Here is a 15573-nt window from a genome sequence, read left to right as displayed (position 1 = left end):
TATAGCACAGATATCTTCCTCTGAATCAGACATGTTTAACACACTAGCAAATAAACTAGCAACTTGGAAATACTTTTCAAGTAATTTACTATAATATGAAAACGTACTGTGCCTATAAGAAGCACAGAAAAAGTTATGACAGTTGAAAATTAATAAACTGAAAAGTTATAGCATCAAATCTTTGTAAAAAACACAATTTTAGCAAAGGATTGCTCCCATTAGCAAAGGATAACTAACCCTGATAGCAGAAAAAAAAAAAAAAAATACAGAAATAAACGTTTTTTTTTTTTTTTTTTATCACAGTCAACTACAATCTCACAGCTCTGCTGTGAGTGATTACCTCCCTCAAAACAAGTTTTGAAGACCCCTGAGTTCTGTAGAGATGAACCGGATCATGCAGGGAAGACAATAAACTTCTGACTGAATTTTTTGATGCGTAGCAAAAGCACCAAAAAAGGTCCCTCCCCCTCACACATAACAGTGAGAGAGATCAGTAAACTGTCATAAATTAAATAAAACGACTGCCAAGTGGAAAAAAATAGTGCCCAAAACATTTTTTCACCCAGTACCTCAGAAAATTAAACGATTTTACATGCCAGCAAAAAACGTTTAACATTAATAAATTGAGTGTTATTAAAAAGCCTGTTGCTAGTCCCTGCAAATTAGGCTAAAGTTTTATGCATACAGTATAATTCCAGTGAAGTGCCATTCCCCAGAATACTGAAGTGTAAAATATACATACATGACAGCCTGATACCAGTTGCTGCTACTGCATTTAAGGCTGAGTTTACATTATATCGGTATGGCAGAATTTTCTCATCAATTCCATTGTCAGAAAATAATAAGCTGCTACATACCTCTTTGCAGATTAATCTGCCCGCTGTCCCCTGATCTGAAGTTTACCTCTCCTCAGATGGCCGAGAAACAGCAATATGATCTTAACTACTCCGGCTAAAATCATAGAAAAACTCAGGTAGATTCTTCTTCAAATTCTACCAGAGAAGGAATAACACACTCCGGTGCTATTATAAAATAACAAACTTTTGATTGAAGGTATGAAACTAAGTATAATCACCACAGTCCTCTCACACATCCTATCTATTCGTTGGGTGCAAGAGAATGACTGGTAATGGCAGTTAGGGGAGGAGCTATATAGCAGCTCTGCTGGGTGAATCCTCTTGCACTTCCTGTTGGGGAGGAGTTAATATCCCATAAGTAATGGATGATCCGTGGACTGGATACACTTAACAAGAGAAAGGGACATTAAGTGAGTCAATTAAGATGGCAGGTAATTGATCATGTAGGGCCACAACGCAATGGTGTGAACAGGGATACATTATTGAAACAAAGGGAAATGGAATGGATTCACAGGTTAAAAAACTTAGGGCTAAGGGTCTAGATAAAGATTATGATCTATCTGTGTTCTTAGAATAATAATTTTTCTGTATATATACTCTTATGCCTTGTCCAAACTGTATATGCATAGGACATAATATGTTTTTAATTTGAGGGATAATAATGTTTTGAGAATGGTAGGGCTATTGGATACTTGTAACAAAAATTAATTAATATATAAATATACAAAGTATCATGGACATGTAGTCGCACTCTAAGTCCAATAGATGGCAGTGCAACACAATTTACTGAGAAATCTAGCACCAATTTGACTTTATAAGTCATTGTGTGATATGTGTGAAACATGTATGATTAAGGGGGAGACCCCGAAACGTCACTTAGTTTTTAAGCAGTCTCCAATAAAAGATTAAGTTTACACAAGGTGCTGTGGACCGCTTCTGTAAATAAAAGGAGTGGTAAGGGATTCTGGCACATTGAAAAACACTTGCAGCCAACAAGGTGTATTTGTAAATTGTTGACACTAAACCTGTAAATTTATTGTCTTTTAATCAACAAGTTATTTCATGTCCAATTAATTATTAGACCTAACATTTTATCATGACATACTTACAGATAGCTGAGTACCACATTTTCCCACTTTAAGAGGAGACACAGCAGAAATTAAACTGGTCTTTCCGACATCTTTAAATCCAACACAGTTATTGTCTGCAAGGTGCACACTTGTGGTATTTAGATGAAGACTCTTCAGCTGGCAGGTTCTGACGGAAGCTTTCATTTCATGTTGATTACAGATCAGATCCACATCTAAGTCTTCAATGCCTTGAAAAAGAATGTTAAAGACAAAGCATTATAATTATTTTTTAACCCCTTAACAACCCTGTACGTTGCTGATCTTTCAATGGGGATGGTTTTTTAAAAGTGCGGCCTGCTGGAGGGAGGTTGTAATAGTGTGGCGATGAGACCCGCACTATTGCAGGACGAAAAATCCTTAAAGGGACACTGTACCCAAAATCTTTCTTTTGTGATTCAGATTGAGCCTGAAATTTTAAGCAACTTTCTAATTTACTCCTATTATCAAATTTTCTTCATTTTCTTGGTATCTTTATTTGAAATGCAAGAATGTAAGTTTAGATGGCGGCCCATTTTTGGTGAACAACCTGGGTTGTCCTTGCTGATTGGTGGATAAATTCATCCACCAATAAAAAAGTGATGTCCAGAGTACTGAAACCAAAAAAAAGCTTAGATGCCTTCTTTTTCAAATAATGATAGCAAGAAAACGAAGAAAAATTGATAATAGGAGTAAATTAGAAAGTTGCTTAAAATTGCATGATCTTTCTGAATTACAAAAGAAAAAATTTGGGTACAGTGTCCCTTTAATGACAAGTGACACACAGGGTATTATGTTGTGGTATGCCGTGTTATGTCGTGGTCATTAAGAGGTTAAAGGATTATTAAATACAATGGAATTGCATAATTCCAAATAAGCAGTATATTTTTTCTGAGATATGTCAAAATTTCCTTCCATTTACTTGCCCCCTATATCATGTGACACCAATCAGCCAATCACAGAAACATACATGCTTAGTAGGATCTGGTGCCTCAGAAGAAAGTGTGCATAAAAAAAAGTCTGGGTACATTGAGCTTGCATTCTATTGGCTGTTCCAATTAGCCAATAGAATGCGAGCTCAATCCTATTGGCTGATTGGATTAGCCAATAGGATTGAACTTCAATCCTATTGGCTGATTGCATCAGCCAGTAGGATTTTTCTACCTTACTTCCGATTGGCTGATAGAATTCTATCAGTCAATTGGAATCTAAGGGACGCCATCTTGGATGACGTCACTTAAAGGAACCTTCATTCAGTAAGAAGACTCTGGATGAAGAGGATGCTCCGCGTCGGATGTCTTGAAGATGGAGCCGCTCTGCGTCGGATGGATGTAGATAGAAGATGCCGTCTGGATGAAGACTTCTGCCCGTCTGGAGGACCACTTCACCCGGCTTGGATGAAGACTTCTCCCGGATTCATTGAGGACTTCGGCCCGGTTGGATGAAGACTTCTGCTGCTTCCTTGAGGATGGATTTCCGGTCTTCAGAACAGAAAGTCAATCTTCAGGGGGTTAGTGTTAGGTTTTCTTAATGGTGTATTGGGTAGTTTTTATTTTTAGGTTAGGGCTTTGGGCTGCAAAAGAGCTAACTGCCCTTTTAAGGGCAATGCCCATCCAAATGCCCTTTTCAGGGCAATGGGGAGCTTAGGTTTTTTTAGTTAGGTTTTTATTTGGGGTGTTTGTTGTGTGGGTGGTGGGTTGTATTTTTTTTTTTTTACAGGTAAAAGAGCTGATTACTTTGGGGCAATGCCCTGCAAAAGGCCCTTTTAAGGGCTATTGATAGTTTAGTTTAGGCTAGGGTTTTTTTATTTTGGGGGGGCTTTTTTTATTTTGATAGGGCTATTAGATTAGGTGTAATTAGTTTAAAGATCTGTAATTTGTTTTTTATTTTCTGTAATTTAGTATTTTTTTGTGATTTAGCTAATTTAATTTATTTAATTGTACTTAATTTAGGGAATTTATTTAATTGTAGGGTTAGGTTAGGTGTTAGTGTAACTTAGGTTAGGTTTTATTTTACAGGTCGATTTGTCTTTATTTTAGCTAGGTAGTTATTAAATAGTTAATAACTATTTAGTAACTATTCTACCTAGTTAAAATAAATACAAACTTGCCTGTAAAATAAAAATAAACCCTAAGCTAGCTACAATGTAACTATTAGTTATATTGTAGCTATCTTAGGGTTTATTTTATAGGTAAGTATTTAGTTTTAAATAGGAATAATGTAATTAATAATGGGAATTTTATTTAGATTTATTTCAATTATATTTAAGTTAGGGGGTGTTAGGGTTAGGGTTAGACTTAGATTTAGGGGTTAATACATTTAATATAGTGGCAGCGACGTTGGGGACGGCAGATTAGGGGTTAATAAATGTAGGTAGGTGGCGGCGATGTTAGGGATAGCAGATTAGGGGTTAATAAATGTAGGTAGGTGGCGGCGATGTTTGGGATAGCAGATTAGGGGTTAATAATATTTAACTAGTGTTTGCGGCGTGCAGCGGTTTAGGGGTTAATATGTTTATTATAGTGGCGGCGATGTCTGGAGCGGCAGATTAGGGGTTAAAAATATTATTTTAGTATTTGCGATGTGGGAGGGCCTCAGTTTAGGAGTTAATAGGTAGTTTATGGGTCTTAGTTTACTTTTTAGCACTTTAGTTATGAGTTTTATGCTACAGCGTTGTAATGTAAAACTCATAATTACTGACTTTAGAATGCGTTAGCAATCTTGGAGGTAGAGGGTGTACCGCTCAATTTTTGGCCTCCCAGGACAGACTCGTAATACCGGCGCTATGGAAGTCCCATAGAAAAAAGGGTTTACAAAGTTTATGTAAGTCGTTTTGCGGTAAGGCCAAAAGAGTGTGCGGTGCCCCTAAACCTGCAAGACTCGTAATAGCAGCGGGCGTAAAAAAGCAGCGTTTGGACCTGTAAACGCTGCTTTTTTACCTTAACGCACAACTCGTAATCTAGCCGATAGTTAACTGTAGAATCCTGTGCTTAATAAAGGCTGTTTGAGCATCTGTCTTTGGATATGAGACATCCAAATACTGTGTGCAGTAGCAGTAAGTGAAAGCAGAGCTGTGAGTGATCTCTGCTGTTATTTAGCACTGCCTACTGCAGCTCCCTCTATAGGCTGCTTACATAAAAACACTGCTGGCATATGGTGCTCAAGACACATACACATTCCTGAACATACCTAGGTATGCTCATTAACAGAGGACTTCAAGACAACAAAGACAATTCAATAACAGAAGATCTTTTCAATTGCACACACTATCACACTATCTAGATCATGAAAGTTTAATCTTGACTTCCATGTCCATTTTGCCATTTAGTCTGTGTTATTTTATACTTCCCAAGCTCCTTTGGATACTGGGAGGTCTAGGCTGTGTGAGGAAGCATTGCTGGTGGAGGTATAGGTGTGGAGCCCCAACTGGTTTGAGGTGGAAGTTGTGGATGTTTAGTGGGCGGAGTCTGTGCAGTATCTGGTTATATTTTTGAAACAAGGACACTAGCACTGAAGCAAACACTGAGGAATGGACAATAGGACAGAGCTCCCAATCTGTGAAAATTCTGCAGTATGTGAAACTGTGCAAGCTCTGTAAAATTCATGTTTTTAAACGTACCAACTATTTCATGTCTAGCTTTACAATAGCAACCATATTTTCCATCCACCAGACGGCATTCTTCATCTGATGCACATAATGAACAGGAGTCATTTAGAGAAGAAGGATCTAGATAAAAAGTACAATAAATAGACATCAATAACATCAGGTTTGCAAAATTAGATATTATTTGTTAGTTTGTGATATTTTATGAAGGACTTTACCTGTACAATAAGCCAATCTGCAAAATGGAGTTCCGTGTAAATTATAGACATGGTATCCACCTGGACAAGCCTTAATTTGAACTGAGGTTGACCATTGACAACAGTTATTATTCCAGTGAGCACAAGCTGTACGATTTACAATTCTATCAGAGAGTATGGGGTGTGTACCACTTATCCACATTGGGGCACTAGTGCCACATCTTTCTTGTGGTACACAGATTTCTGACATGCGAATTCCTCCACTGCCTAAGAATCTATACCACCCAAATTTATCAATGTCACAATAATGGCTATCCATTGGGTTGGACATGCTTCTCCATGGTTCTTCAAGAATGGTATGGTTGAAACACGGATCTGAACATTGGTAGGATCCCTTTTGTTTGATACACTCCATTCCTTGTCCACAGACATTGTTTGTGCATTCATCAATCTCACAATGGAACCCATCTCCATAATAGCCAGGTGGGCATGAACAGGACCAGTTACTATTGGTTTTCATACATTTGGCTATACCATCACATCTGCTGTGGCTAGAGTTCAAACATTCATTTGGGTCAAAACATTCATTACTTGAGTTTTTGGTGTATCCACTAATGCAGTCACATCTGTATGAACCAAAAGTGTTTGTACAGACACTAAAAGGTGAAGAGCAATTGTTGGACCAATCGTACTCGCATTCATCAATATCAGAGCATGTGGATCCATCTCCAATGAAACCATCATTGCAGGAACACTCTTGGATATTAAGATATTCTTCACAAGTAGCATATGGGTGACACTGTGAGCAATTTACTGCTGCTGAAGAAATATAAAAAAATTAGTTAATTAACTTTTATCTGTCCTTCATGAACTGCTAGGTGTTTCAAACACCCTTAAAAGCATAGAATACAAAAACAACAGACTTAATTTAGCCATGTCTTCAAAGGGCCATTAAATGCAGTGGAATTGCAGAAACAGTACATACATTACAAACAGATAATGCAGTAAAACGTTATTTGTATTTCAAATGAACAGTAGATTATTTTATGGCAAATTTCAAAGTTCTCTTCCATTTCCTTGACCATTGTATCAGGGGACAGTCATAAGCCAATTCCATATATTTATATACTGTAAATGCTTGATAATGAAAGTAGACTAGGACGTTTTTAATATTGCTTGTTCTGCCTAAAACATTTTTAAATAATACAAAATTGTTTTCTATATATAGTAGAATTCATTTTGTAATCTAGATTTCTTCAAAATGCTGCAAATTGCTTGTCCTAGCTATTTGATTTGCAGCATTTTGAAAACATAGGTTAAATAACTTGCTTTTTGCCTTTACTAGGAAGCATGGGACATGCAGTTGAAAAAAATCATTTACAGAAAAGCATATCATAAAAATCAATATAATAATAATTGATAACTTTATACAACTATAAGTTCAAAACAAATCTAAGGAATCAGTATTTGATTTGATAATAATTATAAAGCAAATAGAGAACATAGATGAAAATTAAGTTTAAATATGGTGAAAGTAAAGGAATGAAACACATGAATTTATGTACAAAAATAGCGATTTATATAAAAATATTCAACTCATGCACCTTAGTTCTCTAAGCCTGTCCTCTCTAACCCCTTCTACAATGTCACTCTACACTCTATTCCATATAAAAATGACACTCTACACTCTGAATCTATACAATATAAATAGGTCACTGTACGCTCTGAATATACAATATAAATAATGTCACTCTACACTCTGAATCTATACAATATAAATAGGTCACTCTACACTCTGAATATACAATATAAATAATGTCACTCTACACTCTGAATCTATACAATATAAATAGGTCACTGTACGCTCTGAATATACAATATAAATAATGTCACTCTACACTCTGAATCTATACAATATAAATAGGTCACTCTACACTGTGAATATACAATATAAATAATGTCACTCTACACTCTGAATCTATACAATATAAATAGGTCACTGTACGCTCTGAATATACAATATAAATAATGTCACTCTACACTCTGAATCTATACAATATAAATAGGTCACTGTACGCTCTGAATATACAATATAAATAATGTCACTCTACACTCTGAATCTATACAATATAAATAGGTCACTGTACGCTCTGAATATACAATATAAATAATGTCACTCTACACTCTGAATCTATTCTATACAATATAAATAATGTCACTCTACATTCTGAATCTATACAATATAAATAGGTCACTCTACGCTCTTAATATACAATATAAATAATGTCACTCTACACTCTGAATCTATACAATATAAATAGGTCACTCTACGCTCTTAATATACAATATAAATAATGTCATTCTACACTCTGAATCTATACAATATAAAAATGTCACTCTACACTCTGAATCTATACAATATAAATAGGTCACTCTACGCTCTTAATATACAATATAAATAATGTCATTCTACACTCTGAATCTATACAATATAAAAATGTCACTCTACACTCTGAATCTATACAATATAAATAGGTCACTCTACACTCTGAATATACAATATAAATAGGTCACTCTACGCTCTGAATATACAATATAAATAGGTCACTCTACACTCTGAATCTATACAATATAAAAATGTCACTCTACTCTCTGAATCTATACAATATAAATAGGTCACTCTACACTCTGAATCTATACAATATAAAAATGTCACTACTCTCTAAATCTATACAATATAAAAATGTCACTCTACACTCTGAATCTATACAATATAAATAGGTTACTCTACACTCTGAATCTATACAATATAAATAGGTTACTCTACACTCTGAATCTATACAATATAAAAATGTCACTCTACTCTCTGAATCTATACAATATAAATAGGTCACTCTACTCGCTGAATCTTTACAATATAAAAATGTCACTCTATGCTCTGAATCTATACAATATAAATAGGTCACTCTACACTCTGAATCTATACAATATAAAAATGTCACTACTCTCTAAATCTATACAATATAAAAATGTCACTCTACACTCTGAATCTATACAATATAAATAGGTTACTCTACACTCTGAATCTATACAATATAAAAATGTCACTCTACGCTCTGAATATACAATATAAATAGGTCACTCTACACTCTGAATCTATAAAATATAAAAATGTCACTCTACACTCTGAATCTATACAATATAAATAGGTCACTCTACTCGCTGAATCTTTACAATATAAAAATGTCACTCTATGCTCTGAATCTATACAATATAAATAGGTCACTCTACACTCTGAATCTATACAATATAAAAATGTCACTACTCTCTAAATCTATACAATATAAAAATGTCACTCTACACTCTGAATCTATACAATATAAATAGGTCACTCTACACTCTGAATCTATACAATATAAAAATGTCACTCTACTCTCTGAATCTATACAATATAAATAGGTCACTCTACTCGCTGAATCTTTACAATATAAAAATGTCACTCTATGCTCTGAATCTATACAATATAAATAGGTCACTCTACACTCTGAATCTATACAATATAAAAATGTCACTACTCTCTAAATCTATACAATATAAAAATGTCACTCTACACTCTGAATCTATACAATATAAATAGGTTACTCTACACTCTGAATCTATACAATATAAAAATGTCACTCTACGCTCTGAATATACAATATAAATAGGTCACTCTACACTCTGAATCTATAAAATATAAAAATGTCACTCTACACTCTGAATCTATACAATATAAATAGGTCACTCTACTCGCTGAATCTTTACAATATAAAAATGTCACTCTATGCTCTGAATCTATACAATATAAATAGGTCACTCTACACTCTGAATCTATACAATATAAAAATGTCACTACTCTCTAAATCTATACAATATAAAAATGTCACTCTACACTCTGAATCTATACAATATAAATAGGTTACTCTACACTCTGAATCTATACAATATAAAAAGGTCACTCTACACTCTGAATCTATACAATATAAATAGGTTACTCTACACTCTGAATCTATACAATATAAATAGGTCACTCTATGCTCTGAATCTATACAATATAAATAGGTCACTCTATACTCTGAATCTATACAATATAAATAGGTCACTCTATGCTCTGAATCTATACAATATAAATAGGTCACTCTATGCTCTGAATCTATACAATATAAATAGGTCACTCTATACTCTGAATCTATACAATATAAATAGGTCACTCTATACTCTGAATCTATACAATATAAATAGGTCACTCTATGCTCTGAATCTATACAATATAAATAGGTCACTCTATGCTCTGAATCTATACAATATAAATAGGTCACTCTATACTCTGAAGCTATACAATATAAAAATGTCACTCTACACTCTGAATCTATACAATATAAAAAATAGGTCACGCTACTCGCTGAATCTATACAATATAAATAGGTCACTCTACTCTCTGAATATACAATATAAATAATGTCATTCTACACTCACTCTATGCTCTGAATCTATACAATATAAAAATGTCACTCTATGCTTTGAATCTATACAATATAAATAGGTCACTCTACACTCTGAATCTATACAATATAAAAATGTCACTACTCTCTAAATCTATACAATATAAAAATGTCACTCTACACTCTGAATCTATACAATATAAATAGGTTACTCTACACTCTGAATCTATACAATATAAAAAGGTCACTCTACACTCTGAATCTATACAATATAAATAGGTCATTCTATACTCTGAATCTATACAATATAAATAGGTCACTCTATGCTCTGAATCTATACAATATAAATAGGTCACTCTATACTCTGAATCTATACAATATAAATAGGTCACTCTATACTCTGAATCTATACAATATAAATAGGTCACTCTATGCTCTGAATCTATACAATATAAATAGGTCACTCTATGCTCTGAATCTATACAATATAAATAGGTCACTCTATACTCTGAAGCTATACAATATAAAAATGTCACTCTACACTCTGAATCTATACAATATAAAAAATAGGTCACGCTACTCGCTGAATCTATACAATATAAATAGGTCACTCTACTCTCTGAATATACAATATAAATAATGTCATTCTACACTCACTCTATGCTCTGAATCTATACAATATAAAAATGTCACTCTATGCTTTGAATCTATACAATATAAATAGGTCACTCTACACTCTGAATCTATACAATATAAATAATGTCACTCTACACTCTGAATCTATACAATATAAATAGGTCACTCTACACTCTGAATCTATACAATATAAAAATGTCACTACTCTCTAAATCTATACAATATAAAAATGTCACTCTACACTCTGAATCTATACAATATAAAAATGTCACTCTACACTCTGAATCTATACAATATAAATAGGTCACTCTACACTCTGAATCTATACAATATAAATAGGTCACTCTACACTCTGAATCTATACAATATAAAAATGTCACTACTCTCTAAATCTATACAATATAAAAATGTCACTCTACACTCTGAATCTATACAATATAAAAATGTCACTCTACACTCTGAATCTATACAATATAAAAAATAGGTCACGCTACTCGCTGAATCTATACAATATAAATAGGTCACTCTACACTCTGAATCTATACAATATAAAAAATAGGTCACGCTACTCGCTGAATCTATACAATATAAATAGGTCACTCTACTCTCTGAATATACAATATAAATAATGTCATTCTACACTCACTCTATGCTCTGAATCTATACAATATAAAAATGTCACTCTATGCTTTGAATCTATACAATATAAATAGGTCACTCTACACTCTGAATCTATACAATATAAATAATGTCACTCTACACTCTGAATCTATACAATATAAATAGGTCACTCTACACTCTGAATCTATACAATATAAAAATGTCACTACTCTCTAAATCTATACAATATAAAAATGTCACTCTACACTCTGAATCTATACAATATAAAAATGTCACTCTACACTCTGAATCTATACAATATAAATAGGTCACTCTACACTCTGAATCTATACAATATAAATAGGTCACTCTACACTCTGAATCTATACAATATAAATAGGTCACTCTACACTCTGAATCTATACAATATAAAAATGTCACTACTCTCTAAATCTATACAATATAAAAATGTCACTCTACACTCTGAATCTATACAATATAAAAATGTCACTCTACACTCTGAATCTATACAATATAAAAAATAGGTCACGCTACTCGCTGAATCTATACAATATAAATAGGTCACTCTATACTCTGAATCTATACAATATAAAAATGTCACTCTACACTCTGAATCTATACAATATAAATAGGTCACTCTATGCTCTGAATCTATACAATATAAATAGGTCACTCTATGCTCTGAATCTATACAATATAAATAGGTCACTCTATACTCTGAATCTATACAATATAAATAGGTCACTCTATGCTCTGAATCTATACAATATAAATAGGTCACTCTATGCTCTGAATCTATACAATATAAATAGGTCACTCTATACTCTGAATCTATACAATATAAAAATGTCACTCTACACTCTGAATCTATACAATATAAATAGGTCACTCTATGCTCTGAATCTATACAATATAAATAGGTCACTCTATGCTCTGAATCTATACAATATAAATAGGTCACTCTATACTCTGAATCTATACAATATAAATAGGTCACTCTATACTCTGAAGCTATACAATATAAAAATGTCACTCTACACTCTGAATCTATACAATATAAAAAATAGGTCACGCTACTCGCTGAATCTATACAATATAAATAGGTCACTCTACTCTCTGAATATACAATATAAATAATGTCATTCTACACTCACTCTATGCTCTGAATCTATACAATATAAATAGGCCACTCTATACTCTGAATCTATACAATATAAAAAATAGGTCACGCTACTCGCTGAATCTATACAATATAAATAGGTCACTCTACGCTCTGAATATACAATATAAATAATGTCATTCTACACTCACTCTATGCTCTGAATCTATACAATATAAATAGGTCACTCTATACTCTGAATCTATACAATATAAAAAATAGGTCACGCTACTCGCTGAATCTATACAATATAAATAGGTCACTCTACGCTCTGAATATACAATATAAATAATGTCACTCTACACTCTATGCTCTGAATCTATACAATATAAAAAATAGGTCACGCTACTCGCTGAATCTATACAATATAAATAGGTCACTGTACGCTCTGAATATACAATATAAATAATGTCACTCTACACTCACTCTATGCTCTGAATCTATACAATATAAATAGGTCACTCTACGCTCTGAATATACAATATAAATAATGTCACTCTACACTCTATGCTCTGAATCTATACAATATAAAAAATAGGTCACGCTACTCGCTGAATCTATACAATATAAATAGGTCACTGTACGCTCTGAATATACAATATAAATAATGTCACTCTACACTCACTCTACACTCTGAATCTATACAATATAAATAGGTCACGCTACTCGCTGAATCTATACAATATAAATAGGTCACTCTACGCTCTGAATATACAATATAAATAATGTCACTCTACACTCACTCTACACTCTGAATCTATACAATATAAATAGGTCACTCTACTCTCTGAATATACAATATAAATAATGTCACTCTACACTCACTCTATGCTCTGAATCTATACAATATAAAAATGTCACTCTACACTCTGAATCTATACAATATAAATAGGTCACTCTACGCTCTTAATATACAATATAAATAATGTCATTCTACACTCTGAATCTATACAATATAAAAATGTCACTCTACACTCTGAATCTATACAATATAAATAGGTCACTCTACACTCTGAATATACAATATAAATAGGTCACTCTACGCTCTGAATATACAATATAAATAGGTCACTCTACACTCTGAATCTATACAATATAAAAATGCCACTCTACTCTCTGAATCTATACAATATAAATAGGTCACTCTACTCGCTGAATCTTTACAATATAAAAATGTCACTCTATGCTCTGAATCTATACAATATAAATAGGTCACTCTACACTCTGAATCTATACAATATAAAAATGTCACTACTCTCTAAATCTATACAATATAAAAATGTCACTCTACACTCTGAATCTATACAATATAAATAGGTTACTCTACACTCTGAATCTATACAATATAAAAATGTCACTCTACGCTCTGAATATACAATATAAATAGGTTACTCTACACTCTGAATCTATACAATATAAAAAGGTCACTCTACACTCTGAATCTATACAATATAAATAGGTCACTCTACACTCTGAATCTATACAATATAAATAGGTTACTCTACACTCTGAATCTATACAATATAAATAGGTCACTCTATGCTCTGAATCTATACAAAATAAATAGGTCACTCTATACTCTGAATCTATACAATATAAATAGGTCACTCTATGCTCTGAATCTATACAATATAAATAGGTTACTCTACACTCTGAATCTATACAATATAAATAGGTTACTCTACACTCTGAATCTATACAATATAAAAAGGTCACTCTACACTCTGAATCTATACAATATAAATAGGTCACTCTATACTCTGAATCTATACAATATAAATAGGTCACTCTATGCTCTGAATCTATACAATATAAATAGGTCACTCTATACTCTGAATCTATACAATATAAATAGGTCACTCTATACTCTGAATCTATACAATATAAATAGGTCACTCTATGCTCTGAATCTATACAATATAAATAGGTCACTCTATGCTCTGAATCTATACAATATAAATAGGTCACTCTATACTCTGAAGCTATACAATATAAAAATGTCACTCTACACTCTGAATCTATACAATATAAAAAATAGGTCACGCTACTCGCTGAATCTATACAATATAAATAGGTCACTCTACTCTCTGAATATACAATATAAATAATGTCATTCTACACTCACTCTATGCTCTGAATCTATACAATATAAAAATGTCACTCTATGCTTTGAATCTATACAATATAAATAGGTCACTCTACACTCTGAATCTATACAATATAAATAATGTCACTCTACACTCTGAATCTATACAATATAAATAGGTCACTCTACACTCTGAATCTATACAATATAAAAATGTCACTACTCTCTAAATCTATACAATATAAAAATGTCACTCTACACTCTGAATCTATACAATATAAAAATGTCACTCTACACTCTGAATCTATACAATATAAATAGGTCACTCTACACTCTGAATCTATACAATATAAATAGGTCACTCTACACTCTGAATCTATACAATATAAATAGGTCACTCTACACTCTGAATCTATACAATATAAAAATGTCACTACTCTCTAAATCTATACAATATAAAAATGTCACTCTACACTCTGAATATATACAATATAAAAATGTCACTCTACACTCTGAATCTATACAATATAAAAAATAGGTCACGCTACTCGCTGAATCTATACAATATAAATAGGTCACTCTATACTCTGAATCTATACAATATAAAAATGTCACTCTACACTCTGAATCTATACAATATAAAAAATAGGTCACGCTACTCGCTGAATCTATACAATATAAATAGGTCACTCTACTCTCTGAATATACAATATAAATAATGTCATTCTACACTCACTCTATGCTCTGAATCTATACAATATAAAAATGTCACTCTATGCTTTGAATCTATACAATATAAATAGGTCACTCTACACTCTGAATCTAT

General features: G+C 32.7%; 1 protein-coding gene across 1 annotated transcript in view; it reads right to left on the bottom strand.

Moving 5' to 3' along the window:
- Positions 1-15573, bottom strand: part of LOC128641729 (uromodulin-like) — a 50649-nt gene that overhangs the window by 15930 nt on the left and 19146 nt on the right. The window contains exons 7-9 of the mRNA XM_053694254.1: positions 5786-6583; positions 5583-5690; positions 1967-2175 (exon numbers count right to left, since the gene is read on the bottom strand). Coding sequence (XP_053550229.1) covers positions 1967-2175; positions 5583-5690; positions 5786-6583 — 1115 coding nt within the window. The remainder of the gene's footprint in view (positions 1-1966; positions 2176-5582; positions 5691-5785; positions 6584-15573) is intronic.

This window comes from Bombina bombina, chromosome 11 (genome assembly GCF_027579735.1).
Source record: "Bombina bombina isolate aBomBom1 chromosome 11, aBomBom1.pri, whole genome shotgun sequence".
Classification (NCBI taxonomy): domain Eukaryota; kingdom Metazoa; phylum Chordata; class Amphibia; order Anura; family Bombinatoridae; genus Bombina; species Bombina bombina.
The sequence above is the reverse complement of the archived record's forward strand: the minus strand, read 5'-3'. Positions and strand labels throughout refer to the sequence as shown.